Here is a 26815-nt window from a genome sequence, read left to right as displayed (position 1 = left end):
AGATAAAATTTTTCTTTAACAGTTCTACAATTAAAAGAGCTAATTAAGAATACTAAACAAGTAACTAAGCCTAAAATCAAAAGATACTAGAAAATAGTTAGTTCTATACTATATATAGTAATAATACTTTGACTAAAAATAGTACATACTATCTTAAAGCTCTTATACTTTCTTATAAATCTAAGTAACGAGTACAAAAAGGCTATAAAGTAAGTAATTATATATCTTTACTTTAGTCGCATTATATCAATACTTTAGTATTAGAGTTACGTTGTCTAATCTTTGTTATATTTTTATTAGAATCTAATAACTTATTTCTTTATTTCTTATAGTAATATATATAATAAGATTGCGTCTACTAAAGCCTTTCTTGTTATTATTATTATTTGCTACTACTACTACTTTCCTAACTTTAGAAGCTAACTTTAATTAGTATAGTTACTATATACTTAATATTTCTTTTACTAGATAACTGATCTAGTAAGACTTTCTCTTTCTCTTTTATTTAAACTTTAAACCTAAGCTTCTATATTAAGTTCTTTAGCCTATTATCTTAGCAATCAATATAGTATCTTACTAGCGCTATATTTCTATAGTGAAGTTTAATTACTTTAAGAATAAACTAATATCTTAGTAGTATAATTTTAAGAGCCCGCTAGATAGTTACCTAGAACAAGACTTTATTACTATTATAATAGTTCTTAAGGTTCTTTAGACTAGTAAGTATAAGAGTCTTATACTTATTTGTAATTAGCTTAAGTGTATAAAAAAGGTATAGTAGAAAGAGCTTATCTTATAAGTATAGCTCTATAGTTTTAATACTATTTCTTAATAAGACAATAAGTTTATAAGTATAGTTTCGAGAAGTAAAATATACGCTAATATAGAAGTAACTATTAAAAGTAGCTCTTTTAAATCTTTAGAGTTAGTAAAAGTAGTATAATAAAATAAAGTACTTATCTAGAGTTCTAAGTAATACAGTATAAGAGAAAGAAGTAGAGATTAGAATAGTAGAATTTTAATATAAAGTGTGTTTACGAACACTTTTCCTACTACTATAACTAAATTCTATAGCCTTAGTTATATCTCTAGATATAAAAGAGCTTATAGAGTTTTATAGTTCTTATTAGAAAGGTATTTTCTAGTAATTTAATATTTTTTTTATTTATAGTTTATCTCTATGCTTAGCGCCCAGGACTATTTATTACCTAAACTGCTTATACCTATAAGTTAGCGGAAAGCCTTTTTTTTTTGTAAATTTTACTTATAGAAGAAAGCTTAAAAGCTAGAAAGATTTGTGTATTTAATAAAATTTATATTATTACTATACTTACTATAATATAATCTAGTATAATAACTATAATAAGCCTAATCTAATAGTTACTAAAGACTTATTCTTTAGTAATAATCTAGAGCCTTACTTATTATTTTATAGATATATTACTATATTATATAAAGACGTAATCTTTTAGAAAACTATAAAATAAAGTAAAGTTACTATATTTACTATAGAAGTAGAGCTACTTACTCTTATATTTACTACTTAGAAAACTATAGCGCTTAGACACTTTCTTAAAAGGCTAGCGCTTAATCTTAAAGAGCTCTAGATAGTCTAGTATAATAATTAGTAAACTATTAGACTAGTTATTAGAAAGAATAAGTAGATTAATACTTACCTTAGGTATATTAATATCTAGAATATATAGCTATAGCTAAAATATACTAAAGAATAATTAAAAGATAAGTATTCAGAGACTATAATTATACTTATAGATAGGTTTACTAAACTACTTATCTAATAATAGTTTAAGAATATTGTATAGCTACTTAACTTAAAAGATTTACAATATCTAATTTTTAAGAAGTAAAAAGAGAGAAAAGGCTTTGTTTATGCTACTAATATAAAGATTAATTATTTCTAAGCTAGATCTTAGTTACTCTAAACAGCGCCTAGTTAAAAGAAAGTAATTACTAAATTAATATAAGTAAAAGTATATAAACTACTAAGCTTCTTACAAGATTTAATCTATGTAGCTACTAACTTACTAACTAGTACTATAGTTATAATCTTTAATATTCTCTTTCTTAATTTTTTATTTTTTATAATTCTTTAGCTAAGCTTATAAACAAGCTTACTTAGCGTTTTAAGTCTATATATAAGTTTTAAGCTATAGGCACTTATACTAAATATATATTTACTTATACTTATACTTATACTTAGTAAGCTAACGCTATATATAGTAGTAGAATCTACTACTTATAATACTAGATATTAAGCTATTAAATTAGTAGCTATAAAACTAAAAGTTATAATACTAAAACTACTAGTTATACTACTTAGACTAATAGTTACGCTACTAGCACTATAGATTATACTACTAGAACTAATACTAATTATACTAATTACGCTACTAATTTTATAATAGCTTAATCTAGAATTATAAAGAGTTTTACTAGAACTAAGGTAGTAGCTCTTACAAGAGCTAACTCTAATACTAATATTCTAAGTAATACTATAATAGATTAAAGGCTATAGGTAGATAACTTTAGGTAGAACATGTAAATAGTATTATTAATATATAATCTTATATATTAAACTCTCTTATACTCTTACTTAGTATTATAGACTTAGTATAGCTACTATATTAATTAGAGCTTTTTAGAGTTATAAACAAATTAGACTTAGAGCTCTTCTTAGCTAAAGAATTTAAAGTTCTAGTTAACAATTTACTTAAAGTCTTAAGTAAACTCTTAGCTACTTTTTTCTACTCTTTATCCTTATTAATATGTGAATTAATCTTAGGTTAATAAGAGTAGTACTTCTTAGTACTCTAGCTCTATTATTAAGATAAGAACAAAAAATAATAATAATAAAAAGATTATTAAAATTACATAATTACTATAATATATTACTATATTAATAAAACGCGTATATAAATCTAAATTAAGTAATCTATACTTATAAAAGTTATAAGATAAGTAGTACTAAACTTTATAGAGTTACTTAAAATAATCTAACTTAAGAATGTTATTCTTAAGTTAATAATGGATTTACTAGTTATATATAGAGTAGCGTAGATTAGTAAGATTAGGTATTAATCTAACTTACTTATATAAATAATCTAGAAACTTTAGAAGCCTAAACTTAGAAGTCTTAGTTTTAAATTTTTTATTTAAGTAACTATAACTTTAGCTTAGAGACTTCGACTTTTATTAATCTTAATTATCTTACTTTCTAATTTATATAGATTACTAAAGGTCTAAACTCTTATACTAAAGAATGTTATTATCTATAAGAATACTACTAGACTTTTTCTTAATTAATTTATAAACGCTTTTATTGGAAAAATTACTAAATTACTAAGTATACTTATAACTTAAATAAAAAGATTAGTAGTCTAGTTCTAAGTACTCGTTATACTTCTCTTGTTTTTAATATAGATTAGTATTATTAGTCTTTATAAAGTCTTAAGTTACTAGCGCGTTTATAGACAAAGTACTAGAGAGTATACTAAATAAATTATTAGCTTAGAGCGCTATTAGAAAAGAAAGTAGAAGATATTAATTAATAGTTAATACAGGCTAACAATATAGTAAAAACTAAGCACTAGTATACTAAGTACTATTACACTAAGCGATATTACGCTAAGCGCTAGAGTGTATATTATAATTACTACTACTAGAGTTGTTATATAAAACGCTATTGTAGTAAAAGCTAGATTACTAATACTTATAGCTATTATTAGAGTTAGAAGTTAAGTAATTAGACTAAATTATACTAGTTAACTATTAATTTAAGTACAAGAATAAAAACTTACTATAGTAATAAAAAAAATAAAAAGGTAAGTAAAGTAAAGTCTTAAGTAGAGTAGAGATTTAGGCGTAAAAGCTTAAAAGTATAAAAGCTTAAAAGTATAAAAGCTTAAAAGTAGTAAATCGTGAGTAAATAAAAGAATTAAATAAGTAGCTTATTAGCTTAAAGGCTTAGACGTCTTAATAATATAAAAAGAAAAGAATTATAGTAAAAAAGAGAAGAATTAGCAAGCTTATTATTATTAATAAAGTTTTTAATTCTAGTTTAAGCGCGTACTTATATAGATAGCTAGCGTAGCTTATTAAGCTATTAATTATACTATAAACCTTACCTAAAAGAGATTAGAAGCTTAGATTGTACTAGTAGAATTATCTTTTATATATTGGGTATCTAGATTGTTATAGCTATTAGCTATATTCTAAAGTATTATAAGATAATTTTTAATCTAATTAGAATAATTTCTAGGCTATTAAACTATATTCTAATAAATAACAGCTTACTACTATTAGTATTAAATATAATTAGGCGCTTAGCTAAGCTATAATATACTACTACACTTTAGATTCTTAAGCTTAGACTCTACTAGAGTATACTAATTATAGTAAATTTAATATAACTAGTTTTAGTAAAGTAGATTAATACTTTTACTACTTTAGAGAGTATATTAAAATTAGAAAGTAGTTATAATTACATAATTATAGATACGTAATTGCTTAGCTCTTAGGTTTATAGCTAGAGATTTTATTCTAACTTTCTTTTGTAGTACTTAGTTATAATATACTTAATTATCTCTAATTATTAATTTTTTCTCTAGCTGTAATAAACTAGTAGATAAGCTAGAACTGAACAAGTAAGTTAAGATTTCTTATTTAAAATTTAGTTAATAAGGTATATATTACTTATTATATTATAATAAGACTTATTTCTTTATTATAAAACTAGAATATTAAAGACTTAAAACCTTAGAAGTTTTAATAACTTAGCTGTAATATTATAGCTATTTACAAGACTTAAAGAAAACAAAGTTTCTATAGAAAGTAAGTTACACGTAGACCTTTAGCTAAAGTATTAACACTATAGCTATTACTAAGTATCTTATATAAAATTAGATTTTTATTACTATAATAATATTAAAATTAATACTATAATGTAAACAAATAAACATATATCTATCTACTCTTAGAGCTTATTAGATCTATATAATAGATGTATGTTAAGTTTTTCTCTTTCGTCTAAATGGTATATCTTATAGCTTGAAAAATTAGGCCTAGAGCGTAAGAGGGTAGTATTTTATGTACTCTTATAGTTTAGAAAACCTTAACTATATAATCTATAAGATAGATAAAGATCTCTAAACTATAGTTAGTTAGTATAGCTTTTTTGAATATATAAGTCTTAGCTTAATATAATAGATTACTATTCTAACAGTATTATACTTAATTAGATTATCTTGTATCTTTCTATATATTTGAAATTATCAAACTCGAAATAAACAATATTCCTATAAGTGTTAATTAAATTAATACTATGTTCTTTTTAAATTCTTTTCCAAAAAGCTTTTTAGCTATTTATTATTATTACTTTACTTACTTTCTTACTAATAGTTAAAAAAAAACTAATAGAATTAAACTTAATATTTAGTTCTATAAACTATATTAAACTCTTTATAAAAAAATTGTTACTTGAAATTAGTACTTGAAGTCTATAAGTAATCTTTATCTTTTCTTATCTAGCTATAGTACTAAGTATTTTAGAAAAACAAGATTAGACCTAGATCTTTATTACGTAAGTGTAGAGGTTATTATTAAGATTAAGAAGTAGTATTTCTATATCTAAAAGAAAATTAAGAAAATTATAAGAATTATAAATATAGTAGAAAAGAATATACTATTAAAAGTAGAGAATTAGTAGTGTTAAGATTTTAAATGATTCTTCTTTAAGTTACTAAGATAAAACTAAGTTCTTTTACGATTATAAATATAATATTAAGTTAGGTTAAATTTCTAAGTAGCTTTAACTCTCTAAGCACTAAATTAAATCGTAGAGTAGTTAAATAATTAGAAAAAAAAAAGCTAAGTTTTAAAGTCTAAGTTAAAACATTATTTAATAAGCTAATAAGATAGGCTTTAGTCTAGAAAATACTACAATTAGAGTTATTAGGATATATTCAAGTGTTATTTAATATATTTAACAGCTGTTAATTTTTCTTTATTCTAAATACTATACAGCTTATTTTATAAAATCTACTCTAGTAGTATACTCTAAATACTTATATAGACTAAAATAAAGTATAGGTAGCTTTGTTCTAACTTATAGTTAAGAACAGATTCTTACTATAAAATATAGAAGGTACTTTACTAAAACTAAGACTAATATTTAGATTCTTAATTCTAGCTATTACTTTATTAAGTGTTCTAGTGTAGAAATATAGGTACAACGCGGTTAAGTAATATAGTATACAATTCTTAATTCTAGCTGAATTTCTATTAATAGCTCTAGCTATAGTTATAAGTATAGTAGAACTAGATAAGTTAATAATATATAAATAAATTATGTTATAGCTTTAGTTTTTTTAGATTAGATTATACTTAAAGATAAAACTAATTTCTTATAGACTCTAAGCGCTATGGTCTCTATATTAAAAAAGTAGGTTAATTAGAATATATCTAGGTATAAAAGAGTTAATTTCTAAAATTTTACGTAGCTAAAAACTAGTTTATCTAGTCTATAAATTTATGTCGAAGATTAAAATAAGAAATACCTTAAAAATATACTTATGAATATTCTATAAAGAATAAGTATAATATTTCTATTATAGATCCCTTTTTGAGATAGAGAAGAATTTAAAAAGTAGAGTTTTTCTCTATAAGAAAAAGCTTTTTTATATTCAAGTAGAGGTAAAGTAAAAGTAAGTATTAGAAGAGTAGCTTAAAAAGGCTATAGAATTTTAAATAGCTTTTAAAGTTCTAAAAATTTTTAGAACTAAAAGAGTTCTATTACTAGTATAGAAATATATAAATAAAGATAACTACTAGTACTACTATATAGGCTTTACGTAATATATTAAATATGAAATATAGCTTTCTTAAGGTAAACAGAATTTTTTATAATAGTCTAATTTTCGGGCTAAGCTATTATTATTAATACTATAGAATAAATTAAGTTTCTTCTTAATTTATATATGTCCCGGCTCTAAAGAGTCTGGACTAACTTAGTGTTAGCTATAAATACCTTAAAATTGCTATCGTAGCTTAGTAGCAATTTATCTCTGATTCTTTTAGAATAATATAAATAATTATAGTAAAATATTATATGTCTAGTATTTAACTAACTCTATTGTTTAATAATTTAGTATAGTATATTCTTTTCTTTTTTAACAAGACTTAGCTTTTACTAATAAGACTTTACTATTATTCTATTATAAATACTTTTTATTATTTATTTACAAGTACTTTTCTTTTTATTTATTATCTATAATAAAGTAATATAATATATTTTACTTTTTAGTAGATAGAAGATACTGTAATGTAAACTTGTAATTTTAGAACCTTACGTTTCTAATATTAGAGCTATTCTATCTTATATACTAATAAGAGCTTTACTTAAATATTTTTAATTAAAGCTTTAATCTAACTTAGTAATTAGAGCTAGACCTATATTCTATATACGATAAAGTAAGATTTTGCGTCTAGACTTTACTTTAGTTTTTCCAGATATTATTAGAATAACTAATTACTAAGATATAACTTATCGAAGACTCTTTATTTTTTAAAAGACTTTGTAGTAAGATCTATACTATAATTTAAAACGTTTTAAATTATAGTATAGATATTACTACTTCTTTAGAAAATAGATAATAGAATAAGCTTTCTTATTTATTCTTTACTATCTATTGAATCTAAGCAATTAATACTTAGGCTCTATTTATTTTAGGTTCCTTAATTTCTATCCTTTCTATATTTATCTAATTAGCTTTTACTATTATATTCATCTCTTCAAGCACTAATTATTTTATTTATAGAAGAGATTTTTGTATTATTAATTAAAAACTAACTTCTTATCTATGCTTAAAATTATGTTAATAGTTTATAATATATTGACTAAAGCTATAGAGATTATTAATAATTAGAGACAATTAAGTGTATTATAATTAATTACTACTTCAGAAAGTTAGAACAAAATCTCTAGCTATATACTTAAAAGCTAAGTAATTATATATCTATATTTATATAATTGAAACTACTTCTAGAATTTTATTTACTCTCTAAAGTAGTAAGAGTATTACTTTATTCTACAAAAACCAGGTTTATTTAATTTACTATAACCTGTATACTGTAGTAAAGTTTAAGTTTTAAAATCTAGAGCCTAGTAGTAAATTATAGCTTAATAAAGTATTTTATTTAACTTAAAACTAATCGTAGTAACCTATTACTTATTTAAATATAGCCTAATAGCCTAGAAATTACTTTAATTAAATTAAGAGTTTTACTTAAATACTATAAAATACAGCTAATAGCTATAGAAATCTAGACATTAAATAAGTAAGAGATAATTATACTACTAAGATCTAGACTCTTTATTGTTAGTAAGTAAGATTTATAGTATAATTAAAAGTTAAATAAGCTATGCTAGCTATATATATTAGTACGCGCTTAGACTAAGATTAGAAACTTTATTTATAATAGTAAGTTCTTTAATTCTTATCTTTCCTACTTTATTTATCTACTTATAATATTATTAGAATATTTAAGTCTTTAAGCTAATAAGCTATCTATTTTAAACAAAATTCTATTTAAAATTTACTACTTTTTAGCTTTTATACTCTTAAGCGTTATACCTATACTTCTACTTAACTTAGACCTCTACTTTACTTACTTTCTTATTTTTTTAATTATAATAGTAACTTTTTACTTTTATACTTAAATTAATAGCTAACTATTATAATATGGTTTTATAATCTAATTTCTAACTCTACGAAAAACTATATATATTAGTAATTTAGCTTTTACTATAATAGCGTTTCACGTACAAGTAATAGCTTTAGTAGTAATAACAATAAGCGTGTAAGCGCTCTATATGCTAGCACTTAGCTTTCTTAATAGTAAGAGTAGCTTTAGTTAGTAGCTAATTAACGCTTACTATCTCTAGCTATTACTCTCTTAATAGTAATTCTAAGTAATAATCTGTTTAGTATAGTTTCAAGGACTTAGTCTACAAATATACTACTATATAAACTACTATATTATTAAAAATCCGCGTAAGAGATATAGTACTACTTTTTAATATTCTAGCTTTAATTACAATAGACTACGCCTTAAGAAGCTTTTAGCTAAGAGTTTTAGAAGCTTAGTTTAGGCTTAGCTAAGTTTAGAAAACTGTTTTAAAGTATTAAGCTACTTAGAAAGCTTTCTCTATCTTAGCTATTAAATTAATCTATTATTTTCTAGTATCTACACTTAAAGTAAGTTCTTTATTATTAAATATAATTACTATTTCTAAAACGTTAATAAAATTACTCTTATTTTAGATATCTATTAATACGCTTTAGTAGAAAACTTAGCTTACTATACTATTACTTAAATAAAGTAAAAAATAGCTAATATAAGATTATCTAGAAGCTATTATCTATAATAAATTTCGAGATAAATCACATGAAGAAGTAAACTAAGCTATAGTTAGTAAGAGATATACTAAATATAAAAAGTAAATAGATATTAGTCTTTTATTCTTACTATATTTAACCTTAATTAACTAATAAAAATAAACTATCTTAATAAATTAATTAATTACATAAGTAGTAACTTTTAAGATACTACACTATATTATTTAAAAACTTACGTAACTTAAAGCTAGTTTATTACATGTTATTATCCTCTTTTCTTTTTATATGCTATTTTTCGTTCTCTCTTTAATCTAAATAATATATATGTAGTAGAAACTAAAAACATAAAACTAAAGCCTCTTACACTACATAATACTTAAGCTAACTTCTTATAGTTTATAAAAATTCTAGACTTTTTTCTTTTTACTAGAGACTAAAGTAACTACTAAAGAGCTAAGCGTATAATAGTACATAGACTATAAATTAAAAAACTAAAACAAAACGCTTACTAAGATATTTTTTCTCTAGTTTAATAAGTAAAGTAGTAGATATTATACTATCTTAGAGAAGTAATTTAAGATAATATTATAAAATAAATATATTCTAGAAGTTCTTAGACAAATAGTTCTTAACTAATTTATTAAAGAATTTTATTTTGATAAAAGCTTAAGATATTAAAGTAAAGTAGTTAGGAATTTCTAAATAAACGTAGTAAAGCTTTTACATAGCTTATTTTTTTTAGTTAAATGTTTTATTATAAGTATTTATAGATATAGTACTTACGTATTCTAACTTTATACTTTGTATAGCTTATAATACTTTTTATTATTTTAAAAGACTAAACTAGTATATAACTAATAATGTATAAAAGTTTAATAAAAGAAACCTAGCACTACGCAAAGCTAAAGTAAAACTTTATTTAGTTTAGAATAAAGTAATTAAAAACAAAAGATAATTATATAAACTAACTAAGACTAACTAAGATATATATTCAAAAGTTAGTAAAAACGTATTATTATAGATATGTATTAATATAGTATAAAGTAATTATACGTAGTTTAAAACTATATATAGTAATTCTATTTCAGGCATCTTCTTAGAATAGTTTATAGGTACTATATATACTTATAGAAGCAAAATCTCTTTATATAGATTATATATAAAGTAAGTAACTTAAGAATATACTAAAGGTAAAAGCTGTTATATATTACTATAGTAAGAATAATTATTATACTATAGAGTACTTCTAATTACTAGCTATAAACCTCTTTTAGCTTACCTATATTAAGAGAATAAGTAGTTTATACGCAAAAGTAAAAGAATATAGTAGTTATAGAAAGGTCTCTAATTTGAAAAACTAAACTCTTATATATAAAGTTTTAAAAAGAAAAATAAAGAGTTAGAAGTAGTAAAATAACTAGTTAAGTGTTAAAAGAAATAGCTTAATACAACTCTAATAAAAATATACTTATAAATTAGTACTACTAAAGATACTTAGTTAGTATTAATACTAGTTATTTTATATTTAAAATATATTCCTTTACTTATAACGTATTCTACTAGTAAGCTAGGTACTCTAGTAAGCTGGCTACTTTTTCTTAGTTTTGCGAACACTATATACAAACTACAATGCTATCTTAAAATAAGCCTAACTTATTATATAAAGAAGGTAAAATTAATCTTACTTTTTAGACTTATACTTTAGGCTAATTTTAGACTCTGCAACGCGCTGCTACTACCTTTAGCGTACGATATTAGCAGCTCTCTAATTAGCTTAACAGAATTATAAATTAACGCTAAACATAACCTAGAATCTAGAAGCTTACTTTAATAGAGAAGTAAACTATTATATAATATATTCTTAACCTAGACGCGTAAGAGTTTACGCTCTAGCTTTATAAGATAGTAGATACAGCTAATAAGCTATTAACTACTTATAGTAGAACACCTATTAGTAAGAACTAGTCTAAGTAGTTTGTATTTTATATAGAGACGCTTAAAATAGCTTTTAATTAAGTAAAAGATTACTAGAGAATACTCTAGTAAGATCTAGAGATTATTAGCGCGTAGTTTACGCTTATATAAGAGATAATAGCTAAGTATAGTATTATAGATAATAATATCTATAACTTTAATAAGATAGGCTTCTAGATAGGCGTTATTAGCTTAATAAAGGTAGTTATAGGTTTAGAACATTATATAAGACTAAACCTTATCTAGCTAAGTAATAAAGAGTAGGTTATAAACATCTAGAGTATATGCGCTGCTAAGTATATAACTCTACTATTTATTATTTATAAAGAACGCGTATATATCTCTATATAGTATAAGAAGAAAGATATACTATATAACTAAAAGCTATTAGTATCTAAGAATAGCTAGACTAATAATTAGCTTAGCCTTAAGTAGTTAAAGTACTTTAATAAGTATATAAAGTTGCGTTAGATAGAGTTATATAGGCTGCTTATCTTAGATAGCTATAAGAGCTACCTTAACTAGAATTTTAAGAACTACTACTTTAAATATAAGATTCTAACTCTCTATATACCTGCTTATTTATTATATATACTCTAGCTACTTAATATAGTATGCTTTTTGCTATTAAAGCTAAAGTACTCTTAACGTGTATAAGACTTAGCACGCTAACGCGTTTACTATATTAATAAAGAAAGCTTCCTTCTAGCCTTTAAAGACGCGTTTTTTAACGTATTTATATAGAAAAACTATAAGAAGGCCTTTAAGGCTGCAGAATTAGTTTCTTTTAACGCGTAGAGAGTTATTAATTGCCTTAAAGTCTATCTTTATACGCTACTACTAGTAGCTCTACTAGAAACACTCTAGTAGTCTAGAATACTAAGTAATACGTATAAATTTAGGTTGTAGTTAAAGCTTATAAGAGAGTTCTTTATATAATTACTAATAAGTACTTAAAGAGGCTTCTTAAAGCTTATTAAAGAAGCTAAAGAGATACTATATAAAAATATTCTTATTAAAGCCTGCGTATAAGCGCTTAAAGAGTAAGTAGTAGAGTTAATAAGGTGTAGAGAGTATAAAAGAAAGCAAATTTAAATAGGTAGTATAATAGAGTTTAGTACAGGCGCATTATAAGTATCTAAAAGTACTTCTACTACTTATATAACGTCTAAGAAGAGTAGTAGTAGAGGTAGTTAAAAAAGAACTTAGCTAGCTTAATAGCGCTATAGCAACTGTAGAGAAACTAGATATAATACTTATACGTATTAGAAAGACATAGAAGAAGATTCTAAATCTAATATAGCTATATTATATAAAGAATCTATAGAGAGTATAGAGTAATTTTATATTTTATACGTAGTGTTCGCGATACTAAGAAAAAGTAGCCGGCTTACTAGAGTAGCTAGCTTACTAGTAGAATACGTTATACTAAGTTACTCTAATATAGATAATAGTTCTTTTAGCATTTTATCTAAAAATTAAAGATAAAGTATAATAAACTTATATAGTATATATATCTAAAAATATAAGTAAGTAAAAGATTAATACTTAGGTATAAAAAACAAAAGGTAAGAATAAATAGATTTTTAATTTTAACTATCTCTAATAAGACTAACATATTATAATATTAGTACTAGCTAATAACTTATTTTTTATATAATTTAGTAATACTTTAGTTAATAGTATAAAAAGAAAAAAAGCTATATAATGTTTCTTCTATTATCTCTACTAGTGATTTTTTAGTATACAATGTAGTTGCCTTTTAAGCTAATATATAAAAAGACTTTTAATAATTAAAAAACAAAGAAATCTAGAGACAAATTACTTTATTACTTATAGTCAGAATTTAATATATTTATATAAAAAAAAAGATTAGCTAATATATTTATATACACTCTACACTAATTATAAAATTAGAGTTGTAGAGAAAAAGAATAACTAAGTATAAATCTTTTAATTTTTATTATAAAATATAAGTATAGAAAAACATTTTTTTTAAAGAAAGAAGTTAACTATACATTTAGATTAGAAATTTATTAAAGTAAGTAAATATATTACTACTACTCTTATATTATTTATAAGAAAGCTAGTAAGAGTTTTATTATTTTACGTAGATTATAATGTTCTTTATAAATAAATAAAGATTTTAACTATTAGAGGCTAAATAGTATATATAAGGTAACATACTTCTTACTTTTTTTTTTAATATAATAGTACTAGATTAAAAATAGTTTGGAATAAATAGTTTAAACTATAGAAGTAGTTAGTAATGCCTTTTAGACTTATTAACAGGCTAAGTATATTTAAAAGTTATATTAACTATATATTAAAAAGATGTTTAGATAACTAGTGCTTTACGTATTTATATAATATATTTATATAGATCTCTAGCTTGAGTAAAAAATATATTATAGTAAAGTGTTAATACAGAGTAGAGTAATAAAATACAGTCATAACTCTATATAGTAATTTTAATATAAGTGTATTTTCTAAACATCTTATACTTACTATATATAGCTATAATAATTAATTAAACTCTTTTTATAATATTTATTATAGATATAGTACTTTAATACTAATAATAATAATAAAACACTTATAAAGAGTAATAGTAATAGAAGCTTCTTAAGTATACTTAGAGGTAGACTTAGAGATAGTAATAAGTAAGCTATTATTTGTTAAATGTGCTAGTTCTATAACGCAGGTACAACGCGGCTAAGTAACATAGTAAATAATTGCAATATAGGTGTATTTTCTAAATACCTTTATTTACAGTATACAGTAGTATATATCTTTAATAAGATCTAATTATTAAAAGTTAGCTATAAACTTTGTAGCGTCTATAAGCTTTACCTAAAAGAAGAGAGTAAAGACGGCTAAGCTTCTATTCCGCGTTCTATAAGCCTATGCTAAGAGTATAGAAAAACAGGCTTAAGTAGCTAAGCTTTATAAGTAAGCTATAAAGCTATAGAAATGTTAAAATATTCTAAAAAGTAAATATAGTGTACTAGTGTATAAGATATTCTTGTATAAATTAGATCTTTAATAACCTAAGAATTATCTAGAAACAAGATATCTTTTAATAAGAGCTCTTTAGAATTATCTTATTATTTACTATTATATATTTTACTTATACTTTATATTATTAGATACTTATATAGTACTTTAGATAATAGAATCTCTTTATAATTAAATATATTTTTTACTAAACTATTATTTATATTCTTTTTTACTTATACTAACTACTTTATATTCTTATATTAATATATCTTTATACTCTCTTATGTCTATATAGATGACAAAGCTTATAAATATATATTCTACTATATAGTATAAGAAGTAGTTAGTATTTATTAAAATAATATATATAGTAATAATAACTAACGTAAGTATATGCTTTATAGGTTAGTATACTTTATAGATTACCTATGCTAAGACTCTACTAAAACCCTCTTTATTATAGCCTATTATAATCTACTTTAGTATAATATAGTATAAAAAATACTAATACAAAATTAGAAGGCTACCTCTACTTTATAATTATATGTTTTCGCGTTATATTTTATATTATTATAGCGTCTACAGCGTCTTTAACATAGTTTACTCTCTTTAGTACGTACCTATCTTTTTACTTTCTTTCTATTACTACGCGCTCTAAACTCTTATAAAGCTATTTTATACTAGCTATTCTCTACTATTATAGACTCTTCTACTCTAACTTACTTTTTTTTATATAATTTGTGCTGCGTAGTAGTCTTATTAGCTACTTAAAGCTTAGTAATCTTTTTTTAGGCTAATTCTAGCTTATATATAATTATTACTACGCTCTTTAAGACTTTCTTAAAGGCCTCTACTATAGAAGATAGTAAGCTATCTATATACCTTTAAATTCTTTACTTTACTAGCGTTAATTATAACTTTATTTTAAGAGTATTACTAAGAGTTTATAATAGCTAGAGTAAGTTGCTAATAAGTAGTAGTAAAAAAGTACGTAACTATATATTAATGCCTATTATAACTTTCTCTAGGTTAAATAAAACTAATCTAGCGCCTCTAAACTTTTTTTAGATATTACTAAAAGTAACTATCGTATTAAAGGCGCGCTTAAAGTAAAGTAAAGACTTAAGTTTTATAATATAGCTAATTTAGTTATATATTAGCTTCCTAGCTTAGTAGCTATACGTTTTTTTTAATAGCTTAAAATAACTTATATTAAGTAGCTATAGTAAGTAAAATAAGTATAGAGGTATATAGAGAGTAATAATTTTTTTTTCTTTATAGTATTGCTTAAACTAAAGAGCGTTATAGCTTTTATATTTACTAATAATAAGTAGCTAGTACTATTCTATAGTATACTTTTTTATATAGATATTAAAGTACTCTAATTACTAAAAACTAATTTTATTTATAGTCTAACTATTCTTAGAGACTAAGATTAACTAATTCTAAAGTATAGCGGTTTTTTTATAGTAGATAAAGAGGTAATAGCGCTTTTTAAAGATAATATAAAGTAGAATAGCTTATTTTATTATATTAATACTCTAAATAACTATAGTCTACTTATAATTACTTAGCTAAATAAACTTTAGTTATTCTTACTTCTTTAAAGCTAAAATAATAGCTTTAGTTAATATTATACTTATTATAAAACTAGTTTTATTAAAGTTATAAGTATTCTTATTCTAAATACTATACTTAGCTTTTATATTAGCTACTAGCTAGAACTAGACTTAGATAGCTATAAAGTCTTTATAGAAAGCTCTCTTATAGTTATACTTAAAATTAAACTTTACTTAGAGCTCTAGTTAGCGCTTAATAAACGTACTAGGCTATTATAGGCTAATCTAGGCTAGAATATACTTAGCTTATAAAGAATTAGCTATATTAGCTATATCTATAAGGCAAGAAGAACATTCTTACTTAACTAAATTAAGTATATACTAAATAATTACTCTCTTTTTAGTTTTATTTATACTTATTATTATTAGCCTATAATTTACCTATATAGATTATCTAGCGTATTAATAGCGTAATATCTTTTAAAGAATATTATAGATAGCTATAACGCGTTATAATAGAAGAGTTATGTCTTATTTAATAGCTTAAAGCGTAGTCTATATTTTAGCTTCTTTTAATAGTTCTATCTAGTATAGTTAATAGAGTATTATAAAGTAGAGGTAGTTTTAGTAGAGTCTTAGTATTGATAGACTACAAAGCCTACTAGACTGCAAAGTATACACCTACGTTATTATAGTTATTATAGTTATTATAGTTATTATAGTTATTATAGTTATTATAGTTATTATAGTTATAGCGTAGGTAATAGAAGACTAAAAGAGTTCTATAAGTAAGGTATCTTTACCTTAAGGCTTCTATTCTAAACTATAAAGGTAGAGAGGTAATAGTAGAGTTTTATAGTTAATAAGTACTAGTAAGTTATTAAATTTTATTTATACTTACTACTAGATTTGTAAAAGTAAGTCTTAAGTAGAAAGATTAACTACTTTTTACTTAACTTACTAGAAGTAGAAAAATGACTTATAACACTATAGTATAAAATATTATACCTATTAAAAAAAATCAAAGTAATAAAGATCTTTTTAGAAAAATATATAATACTTTAGTAAAATTAATAGAGCTAACTATTTTTTTCTTAAAAGCTATTAGATTTTTTTTACTATACTTCTAGTAGTAAACTTACTTAGTGTTTAGCTTTTTAACTTTTAAGTACGCTTATAGAATATATATAATAGTAGTAGTAGTAACAATAATAGATAAACTTCTAAAACTTACTATAATACTAATTTATATAGTTCTCTTTATAGGTCTTAAGAGATTCTAGTAATTTAGTAAGAAAATTATAGTTAAACAATAAAGCTTTTAAACTATAGTAAGATATTATAACTAGTAAGAGATTAGATTTTTACTTAAAATTATCTTAAAAACTAATTAATTATATAGAGTATTAGTATATTCCTAAAGTATTAAGTATTATTAATATCTTAATAAAAGAATTTAAAAATTCTACTTATACTAAGAGTTTAGAATATATATTCTAAGTATAAAGCTTTAGAAACTAGTTTCTTAATAGATATACACTATAAAAAGCTTTTAGTTTAATTACAATTCTATTAAAGTATATAAAGAATTCTTTCTCTAATAGAGTACGCTACTATAAAGATAGCTTTATAGCTAGCTTAAAATTAAAAGCTTCTACTATTATTAGAATAGTAGTACTAATACTTAAAGCTTTAGTATATTTATTTTTAAAAGTAGATAAAAGTTTAAATTTAAGATTCTTTAGTATATAAGTAATAGATTTTACTATCTTAGAGCTAGCTTAGAAGCTATAGAACTCTTAGTTTACTAATAAATATCTTATATTTTCTAGAAAGACTTCTAGAATAGCTTTTTAAAGAGTTTTCTATTCTTCTATAGTAACTATAAAGTAACTAACTTAGTAATTATAATTTATCTTATTTAAGCTTCTTTATAGATAATATACTTTAATTAGTAAAATATAGATTTTAGATAATATTATAGTTACTAAAATTATATATTAACTTTTATTAAAAATATTAAAGTATTTAATATTAAGATAAGTAGTCTAGCTTCTATATTTTAGATCTTAATTATTACTTTATTCAGAATTAATAAACAAAAAACTATACTCTTTTATAAAAAGATTAGTATTTATATATTAACTATAAAGTTCTAAAATAGATTACCTTAATAGTTTAAGCTTATAAGTAGATAAAGTTCTAGTATATTTTTTTTTAAAAGTAGTTAGAATTAATATAGTTCTATAGCTAGATTAAATTTTAAAGTTCTAAATAATTTAGAAAGTAGTAATACTAAAGATCTAAAGTTTAGCTTACTTAATTATTAATTATAAATAGTAAGCTTAACTTTTTTATCTATTATTATTAGTATATAAGTAAATAAATATACCTTTCTTTAATTAGCTTTTCTAATCTATAAAAGCTAAAAGTTAAAATTTTTATTCTTATTTTATAGTTTAATTCTACAAAATTTACTTAAATATGTAACTTAAACTAAATAAAAACTAAAGTTTACTAACTTCTCTAGAGGTTTTACTTTTCTAAGTTTTCTTTACTACAATTTGTATAAAATAGTACTATTTATAGTACTAGATATTAAGAAAAGAAGAAAATTATCTTCTATAATAAGTGTAGTACTAACTAGTCTTTAGAGATAATAGTCTAAGCTACATCTTAGAGATATAAATCTAGAACCTAGGTAAGATAAGGTAACTAATAGAAGAATACAGTATGTAAGACAGCTTGTTTCTTAAAACGTATTTGTGTAATTATCTAATCTCTTCTTAGAGAAGCGGAATAAGCTTCGCTAGATCTTGCAATTTGATCGGCTTGCTAAGAAACATATTGAAGCCGCTACCGTACGCTTCAGCCCGTGCGGCCTCTGACTGCAACGCAGTAACTGCGATGATCTTCGATGCCTCCATACGATGCTTCTTCTCGTAGGATCGAATCTTTTGAACAGCCTCATAACCGTCCATAACCGGCATGTTGATGTCCATAAGGATCACGATTGGTATGCCGATTGCGCCCTTGCCGATAGCGTGCACTCCAGTGTCTTGTTGCGATGTAACATCTTGGTGAGCGTTCACGAATGCGTCGACAGCAATTTGACCGTCCTGAGCAGTAAGATGAGGGTACTTGTGTTTCTTTGCAAAGGCAGCGAGAAGCTTAAGATTGACGTTGTTGTCGTCAACAAGAAGCAAGGTCGGCATCTTCGTAGCCGACACAACTACAGAAGCGAGTGGTACTTTGATCAGAGGGGGTTCCGGCATTCGCGTCGTGACAGATGGTGAAAAGGAAAGCGCTTGAGGGTCGAAGACTCGGTGACTCGGCAGGTGTACCAGTTGGACTTCTGCCGGTGACGGTTGTACCGGGACTACGTTTGCGACCTCAGCCAGTATTTCCGCCGAGTTAGCTCCGAACTGTCTTATGCCAGGAACCTTTGCTGCAGCCGACCGTGGGGCAAGAGGTCGTATCTGGAGTTGATGATCAGTCTTAGCGTCGTTTTGTGCAACTTCATTCGCCAGAAGATCATTGCTGAGTTTTTCGTGGGCTTTTGACCGCTCTGAGACTGTCATCGTACGCTTCTCGTGCAGGCGCAAAAGAGACGACATTGCTCGAGCCACCTGTTTCACGCCACAAGGCAGAGCGATATGCTCCATCGTCAAATGAGGTTGAAGCTTGTCCGTTGCCCACTGATCGCGAAGCATCTGTGCACTCGGACTGTTGTTGCACACGACAAGGATGGGCGCAATGTTGTCCTTCCTCTTTCCACCCCCGTTATCTGAAGTTGCTTCCTTTCGGAGGGTCTTAAGGCATTCGCTGACGTCGGCTTCCATAACGATCATGAGATCGTGTGAATTGCTGCGTTGCCACCCACATCGCGCAGACCGTATGCTAAGTGAAGTGAGGATGTTCTCGATAGAGGAGATGGCTAAAGCAGAAGCCGTTTCCGATGGACTAACTTCAACGTTGGCCGATGGATGTAGTCCCGTGACGAGATCAACCTTGATGCTTTCGAAGGCCTTCGGGGTGACGTTACTTTCTTTCAAAGCCCCAATGTGACGCTCGCTGTTCGGGTGATCCTCGAGCGGCACCCGTACAGTGAAGCAGGTACCAGCCCCATCTTGATCGCTTACGACTTCGATACTACCACCCATTGCATACACTATCCTTGAGACTATGTGCATACCCAGGCCTAGACCGTCGGACAATGTGTCCTCCTGAGCAAAGTCATGGAAGAGACGGTCGCTCTGGAACTTCTTCGACATGCCCTTTCCGGTGTCGGAAACGGTAAGCACAGCGTCAAAACGTCGCCGCGATCCCAGTTTCGGCTCTTGCTTTAGGAAGACCCGTATATGTCCAGAAGGCGTGTATTTGAGTGCATTGGTGACGAGATTGATGCAAACGCGCTTCCAGCCGCCTGTGGCTAAGCTGCAATGCCAAGGCCTGCCGTCAGATCGATCGATGTCGAGAATGACCGGGGGATGAGTGTGATCTTTCGCATTTTGGCCGTAATAGAAGGAGTATACGGTGGATACAACGGCGTCCTCGGTCAAGTCATCAAGTGCTATGTTCATGTCTAGCGCTTTCAGATCGTCGGCAGTAGAGCTCGTGGTTGGTGGGAGAAGCTTCTGGCTGATGTTCGAGCTTTTCACAGCACCTTTCCTCAAACGCCGGCTCTTGAGATCTGCGAAATCGAGAAGATGTTCGATGATATCGAGCAAGGTACGTCCGCAGGAGTTTATCTGTTCGACAAAGGACGTAGCTACATCGTCCAACGCCTGTTCCGCTAGTAACTCGCACGAACCCAATATACCATGTAGTGGAGAGCGAAGTTCATGAGATATAGTCGAGATGAAGTCTGACTTGGCTTTATCAGTGCCCAATACATCCAGACGCTTGGTTTCGGCAACGATGATGTCACAGAAAGCATCGACGAATTGCATTTCCGTGTCTTTGGCGATATTTCTGAGTGGGTCACACGTCCAGTAGAGACCCGCAACCGCCCACCGTTTTTTGGTGTAGTCCCATATCCCATTGAGCGCTATGCAACGTGATCCGGGAAATACGCCCTGCAAGATATCTCCATCATTTCGTCGATCTTGACGATGGGTTTTGCGTTGTTCATTGCTTGATGATTGTGCTCCCGCAGCACTGACACCAGCCCCAGACTCGTCCGAAGAAACATCGTCTTCGGAGTAGATTCTGAAGTCTTCATCAAACTTCCAAACTCTTCCAAGGGGATTACGACGCATGAGCCTGCGTAAGAACGATTCTGTTAGTTTCGTGGGGGGCTCGCCCGTCGGATGTCTTGTCCCCATGGTTTGGTTTTGCGTTGTTTGTGCAAAGCCTAGCACCTGGCAGACGGTTGCATGTTCGGTTCGTGACTCGTTTGTAGGGTCCAAATGTGAAAACATGACAGCCGAATCATCGCTATCAGCGTTACTCCCCTCATTGGACTCCGCATTTTGTGATTCGCTCAGTCCACCAAATTCTCGAACAGAGGCGTCGAGGAAGGCGACACCGTCTAGTTCGAGTGATTGGCAAAGAATTTCTGCAGCACGTTGATATGTACTCTTGGGGTCGTCAGCGTCTTCACGTCGGCGAGGCTGTGGATGGTTTGTGAAGCTTTCTCCTGGGGAAGCAACATGTTTCGATGTATTTACCGTGTCCCTCCGCACATGTGGGTCGAGCAACGCATGTTTCCGATCGGTTAGACGGGGAGCTCCGTTGTAGTCGCTCGATCGCTGATGATGATGAAAAGTGCGGTTCTCAGATACCTGAGGGTTGCCGGTCGATGAGCTGTTTTCATGCTGCGCGGATAGGGTCACTCCTACAGACTGTGAAGGCGTCGTATCGGGAGTACTTGTGGGGTCCAACAAGGCATCGGGCGAGCGATACTGAACTGAGCAAGCTTCATGAACTCCGACGCCGCCGTTCTTCACAGGCACATTAGTTGCGGGCGACGCTTTGCGAGCGGCACCTGACGTTCCTCGAACAAAATCTCCAAGACCTGCCACCATGCGATTGGTTTGTTGCCGTTCTGAGAGAGCACGCACAGACTCGAGGTGGTTTACGACAGTTTGCGACATGTCGCCCAAGAAGCTGAGATCTTTCTCCGAGATTCCATCGCGGACTTTGTCGTCGAGGATGCAGTATGCACCGATGTTAACTCCTGATGGTGTTGTGATGGGCACACCAGCGTAGAAGCGGCCGTTGGGAAATCCAGTGACGTACGGCCTGGTAGAGAGGTCCGGATGCTTGGTCAAGTCGTTTACTACGAAGGCGCTCTTCCGGATGTCGCCGTCTGCAGCACTAGAGATGGGAAACGAAGGAAGATTGACGGTCGTCTCGCAACAAGCAACATCGCGGGGAATGATAGAGTGACCCATCCACATCTCATCTCCGGGTTCGTGGATCGCATCATCTACGAGTGATAGCGTTTGTGTCGCCTCGGCCATGATGTAGGCATGGTTAACATCGAAGAAGAAGATCAAACAACGTCGGGCCCTCAATCTCATAGCACCCAGCTGGCAAAACGCTGTGAGGATCTTATCGGGGCACGAGACGGCCTTGTGTCTCTCTCTCGCCTCGGGGTTGCGTACGTCGCAATATTGTGGGCCATAGTCAGACATCTGCCGGAAGGGGCCATAGTATCTTTACGAAAACATCAGTCTTGTCGAAACATGGTAGAAAAGCAGCTAATGAATGATCGGGTGTACCGGTAGAATTGCTGCTCGCGCCTGCCTTCGCCGCGAATAGCTTTGCGAGACTCCCACGTGCGGCCCGGCCCCAGGCAAGCACCTCCAGTGCATGCGTCTTGCATGACGACCGACGCGATTGACGGTACTGGTATTGCGGTGATCGTCTGGGCAATATGATAGTATGGTGTTGGGCGAGAAGGTTGTCAGTAGCGGCAAAAGCAAAGCGCGACGGTTTGCCACCCCTTAGGAAGCTCGGGGCTAGCGCATCGTTGCTTCGCGGCCCGACAAGAGACGGGACGCGTCGCGCTGAGCTGTGCGCAACCGGCATTGAAATGGCTACGTGTTCTATCATCAACTTCGGGATGCATAACGCGTTGATTGATCCAGTCAATTCCAGGAGGGGTGAGGAAACGCGAATCTACGCTTTGCGCAGTATGCAGGTATGGGATCGGGAGTTTCAGATGCAGAGCGACGGCTATCTGTCGCCTCTGCGATGAGCCCCAACGCATTCTAGCTCCCAGCCCCACCAAATCGTGCATCGCACAGGCCTGCCGCCGAGTCCCCCATTGTGTGAGCGGGTACTTCCGCATCATTGCGAACCATCCTCTAGTAGTTTCCCGTCTGCTAGCTATTAGGTACAAGATACTAGATGTTAAGCGTGATGCAAAAGGCCTTTGTAGCGAAATTAAGCTTAATTGCTTGAACAAGTGCAGGCTCAGCAGGCTAAACCCCGTACCAGAACTTCGACTTGTCTGATCTCTGCTAAGGACCTCGGTAACGCAATGCCGTTAATGGGCACCACATTCCGAAGTGAGATGGGTAAATCTTGGGTGACCTTCGCGGAGCCAGTATCCCGCACTCTCCACTTCATCATTTCCGCCGTCTCCTACCGGTAGCTTCAGGGGCGGACTCGGGTAGCGCTCGAGAGATCTGTATTGTACCTGAGGCTCCTTGCTATCCAAAGCTCTCCATTGACTTCGTTTCTGCCAACCACTGGCGGGTGCTTCACGTGGATGCTGGATGATAGGCCGAGCGCACTCGATCGCTCTGTAGTGCGGTTCAGGCAGCTCGACTATCATATTGCGCAACTGTTTTGACCTCCAGAAGGCATCGAGTAGGGGTAAGGCTGGACCAGTGAGTAGATCGTGGCGATGCCGGTCCCAGTAAACGAGCAAGGACACATAGAATTGGCGGAGACCGGGGCAGTATTTGACGATGTTATCGAGAATGGGCTCTAGGTGGTCCATATTGAAGAAGGGTGTGCCATCATCTTTCTCAATACGATGTGCCTCAACCGTCAGTTCCAGAGAAGTGATCGATGCCAATCGATTATGCGGGATCAGTCTTGGAAGATGAAGAAGCAAGGGCTCGCTCTGGATGCTTATGCAGTTGGCAGAATACAAGAATTCAACAGCTTCCATGTACGCCTGCCTGCAAGACAGCAGAAACCCCATAACGCCAATATCATACACCCCAGAACGCACAGCGGGGTCGTTTGGGTCGCTCCTTCTGTGCCGGCCCTCCTCCATCTGCTTTATGCACTCATCGATCCACGGGCCTCTCCAATGCCATGGCATAGATGGCTTCCATAATGGGTGATTACGTCCGCAAGGGATGCCCCTCCATTGCCATGCGCCTGCTTGCATTACAAGATCCATGTGGAGCATGCGTCTATCGAAGGCCATGGACAAGATGATGCTTCGGATGTCGTACGGCAGCTGGAAGAAGAGGCATGCTGGTGTGTCGATCGAACTCGGTGTAATCGGTCGTCGCGAAGAAGGTAGAAACGGAGGCTCGTCCGGGGATGGGGGTTTGGGGCTCGATTCGATGCGCAGGTACTTCTTCAGCCATGCGCTGAGCCTGGACATGGTTGGGAATGCGGCAGGAGGATGGCCTTGATGGACAGGGAAGAGATCAGGGAATAGGCAGTACGCTCATACATAGGTAGCTACCGTCCGCCCGAACGCGTGTGGCACACGACATGTGTGCGGCGACGCACTGGCGTGATGGAGAAGGCGGCCGCTGATTGCGCCTCCGTTCTCGTTAACCACCCCTGCGTCAACCGCCAAGGCACGGCATCTTACCCACAATGATCCGATGTACAATGCAAGGGGCTTCACATCGTTAGCGGCGCGCATCCATCCATGGAAAAGACTGCATCTCTCATTCGGGGTTTGGACCGTCTCCAGCCCGGGAGGTCCACGGGGCTAATCTATCTAGCGTGTTTGCCAAGACCATTTGCCGCCAGTCCGGATCCACCATCCACAATCTGGGCCCACACCGCGCCGCAAGACACCATCACCGCATGTAAGCAAATTTACACTTATTAACAGCTATCTTGATAACATGTTGACAGCGCCAAGGCGGCACGCTCTGCACCTAGATCTGCATTGCCATCAAATAGATCATACCCCAACGCAGTAGTAGTAATCAGGCCACAGGTTCTGGCAGTCATTGCCCACGGCGGGATTCCACTCGTAGAATTGGCTATATGATAGTGTCAGTATGAGCTTCGAGGTGATAGAGCTAAGGCCAAGAGAAGGAACCGTGGAAAGTGGTTGGACGCGGAAAGCACTTACGCCAAAGAGATGCCGGCGCCAGTCGCCATCGCGTAGCAGAACTCGTCTGGCTGCTGGAGGTGAAAGCTCACACAATGGTCCGCCATGCCTTCGCGAACAGGTGAAGGTGTCTGCACAGGCTCAGTTGGCTTTGATGTAGTGGTTGTCGGCTGCGTCGCAGTCGGTTGTATGGTCTCTGTCATCTGCGTCGGCGAAGGCGCGCCTTGAGTACGCGTAGTCGGCGTGCCGGGGCGACCTATACAGTACCATGCATCTGAAACGATGCCGGCGCAATCGCCGAAAACGGAGGGATTCCACTTCACGAATTCGGCCTCGCTGAAGCTACCGAACATAAGCGCGATAAGGTCGCACGTGTCGTCGAAGGTTGTCTGATACCATCGCGCGCAGTCGTTGGGATACCCCAGAGGGATTTTGCCCTCCGTCGGTTTGGCCGTCTGATGTGCGGGTAGTGGGAGATCAGCATCCGCGTATGCGCCAACACAGTACCAAGTGTCGAGCCAAAGACCTAGGCAATTGCCATCGAGGGCTGGGTTCCACGACAAGAATTGCTGTTGTGAGAAGTAGCCGTACAACTTCACAATGTCATTGCAATTTTGGTCGGCTGTCGCCTGATGGAAAACTTTGCAGTTGGACGGCATAGGTCCATGCGATGGGATTGGTGCGAAACTCGCATCGGCTGTGGGTAGTGTAACAGGCGTGTAATCGGTCGGCTCAGGAGGCGCGGTGAAGTCTGGCTGGGCCGTCTCCCAGATCAGATCCGTGTTACCTGTTTGTCTTTGAACGCCAACACAGACCCAGTAATCGGCGAGAAGCATCTCACAATCGTCCTTGGTCGTGGGATTCCAGCTCACAAACTCGTCGATGGATTTCAGTCCGAACTTGTCTACCGTTCGCTGACATGTATCGCCGGGCATAACGCGGTACCATGAGTTGCAAATTTCCGACTGCCCTGCGAGCGTCTTGGTTGGTGGCCATGCATTGTCGGTACTGGTAGCCGACACGTTCCACGAGGTGACGGGGTGTAAGACAGAATAAGTCGAGTTGTACGAAGTGCTCGTCGTCGCAGGGGTTGACGTGATGGCCGTCTGAGAAGTGATTCCGGAGGAAGATGATTTGGAACCAGAAGTGAACGTGGATGTAGGTCGCGAGGATATGGTGGGTCTGGTACTGGTCTTTCCGACGCTCACACAGTAGGCCGAGTCGAGCCAAAAGTTGTCGCGACAGTCGGAGGAAACCGCGGGGTTCCACTCAAGGAACTGCTCCGTGGATATACCGTAGGCTTGAGACACGATCTGACAATTCTCGTCCTTGACCACGGTATGCCAGCCGTTGCAGTTCTCGGGCTGGCCCGGGTGTACTGGACCTGTAGGACTGGAGTCTTGGGCTCTGGCGACTGTGAGAAGTAGGCCCGCAGCCAGGCAACGCGTTTGTTGGCTCAGTAAACGCATGGTCGAACTTGACACAGCAGCTAGGCGAGCGGCTGGCTATCGAAGTAGTCGAGAGACCAGTGTGTACAACCAGTCCTCGAAGACTGGAGCTTAACGCAAGAGGGTCGCGAAATGCTCTGGTTCTGCTAT

The 26815-nt window shown here is 31.6% G+C and overlaps 2 protein-coding genes across 2 annotated transcripts; both read right to left on the bottom strand.

Annotated features, from left to right (window-relative positions):
• Window positions 1-18735: 18735 nt before the first annotated feature.
• J4E90_010323 (uncharacterized protein) lies at window positions 18736-22416 on the bottom strand (the record flags this gene model as incomplete). Its single annotated transcript, XM_051439836.1, has 1 exon — window positions 18736-22416. The coding sequence occupies one exon, from the start codon at window positions 22414-22416 to the stop codon at window positions 18736-18738; it is 3681 nt and encodes a 1226-aa protein (XP_051286263.1).
• A 2818-nt stretch (window positions 22417-25234) lies between these two features.
• J4E90_010322 (uncharacterized protein) lies at window positions 25235-26686 on the bottom strand (the record flags this gene model as incomplete). Its single annotated transcript, XM_051439835.1, has 1 exon — window positions 25235-26686. The coding sequence occupies one exon, from the start codon at window positions 26684-26686 to the stop codon at window positions 25235-25237; it is 1452 nt and encodes a 483-aa protein (XP_051286262.1).
• Between the last annotated feature and the right edge of the window lie 129 nt (window positions 26687-26815).

The sequence above is a fragment of the Alternaria incomplexa genome (assembly GCF_024043165.1).
Source record: "Alternaria incomplexa strain BMP 0042 chromosome Unknown scaffold_21, whole genome shotgun sequence".
NCBI lineage: Eukaryota > Fungi > Ascomycota > Dothideomycetes > Pleosporales > Pleosporaceae > Alternaria > Alternaria incomplexa.
The sequence above is the reverse complement of the archived record's forward strand: the minus strand, read 5'-3'. Positions and strand labels throughout refer to the sequence as shown.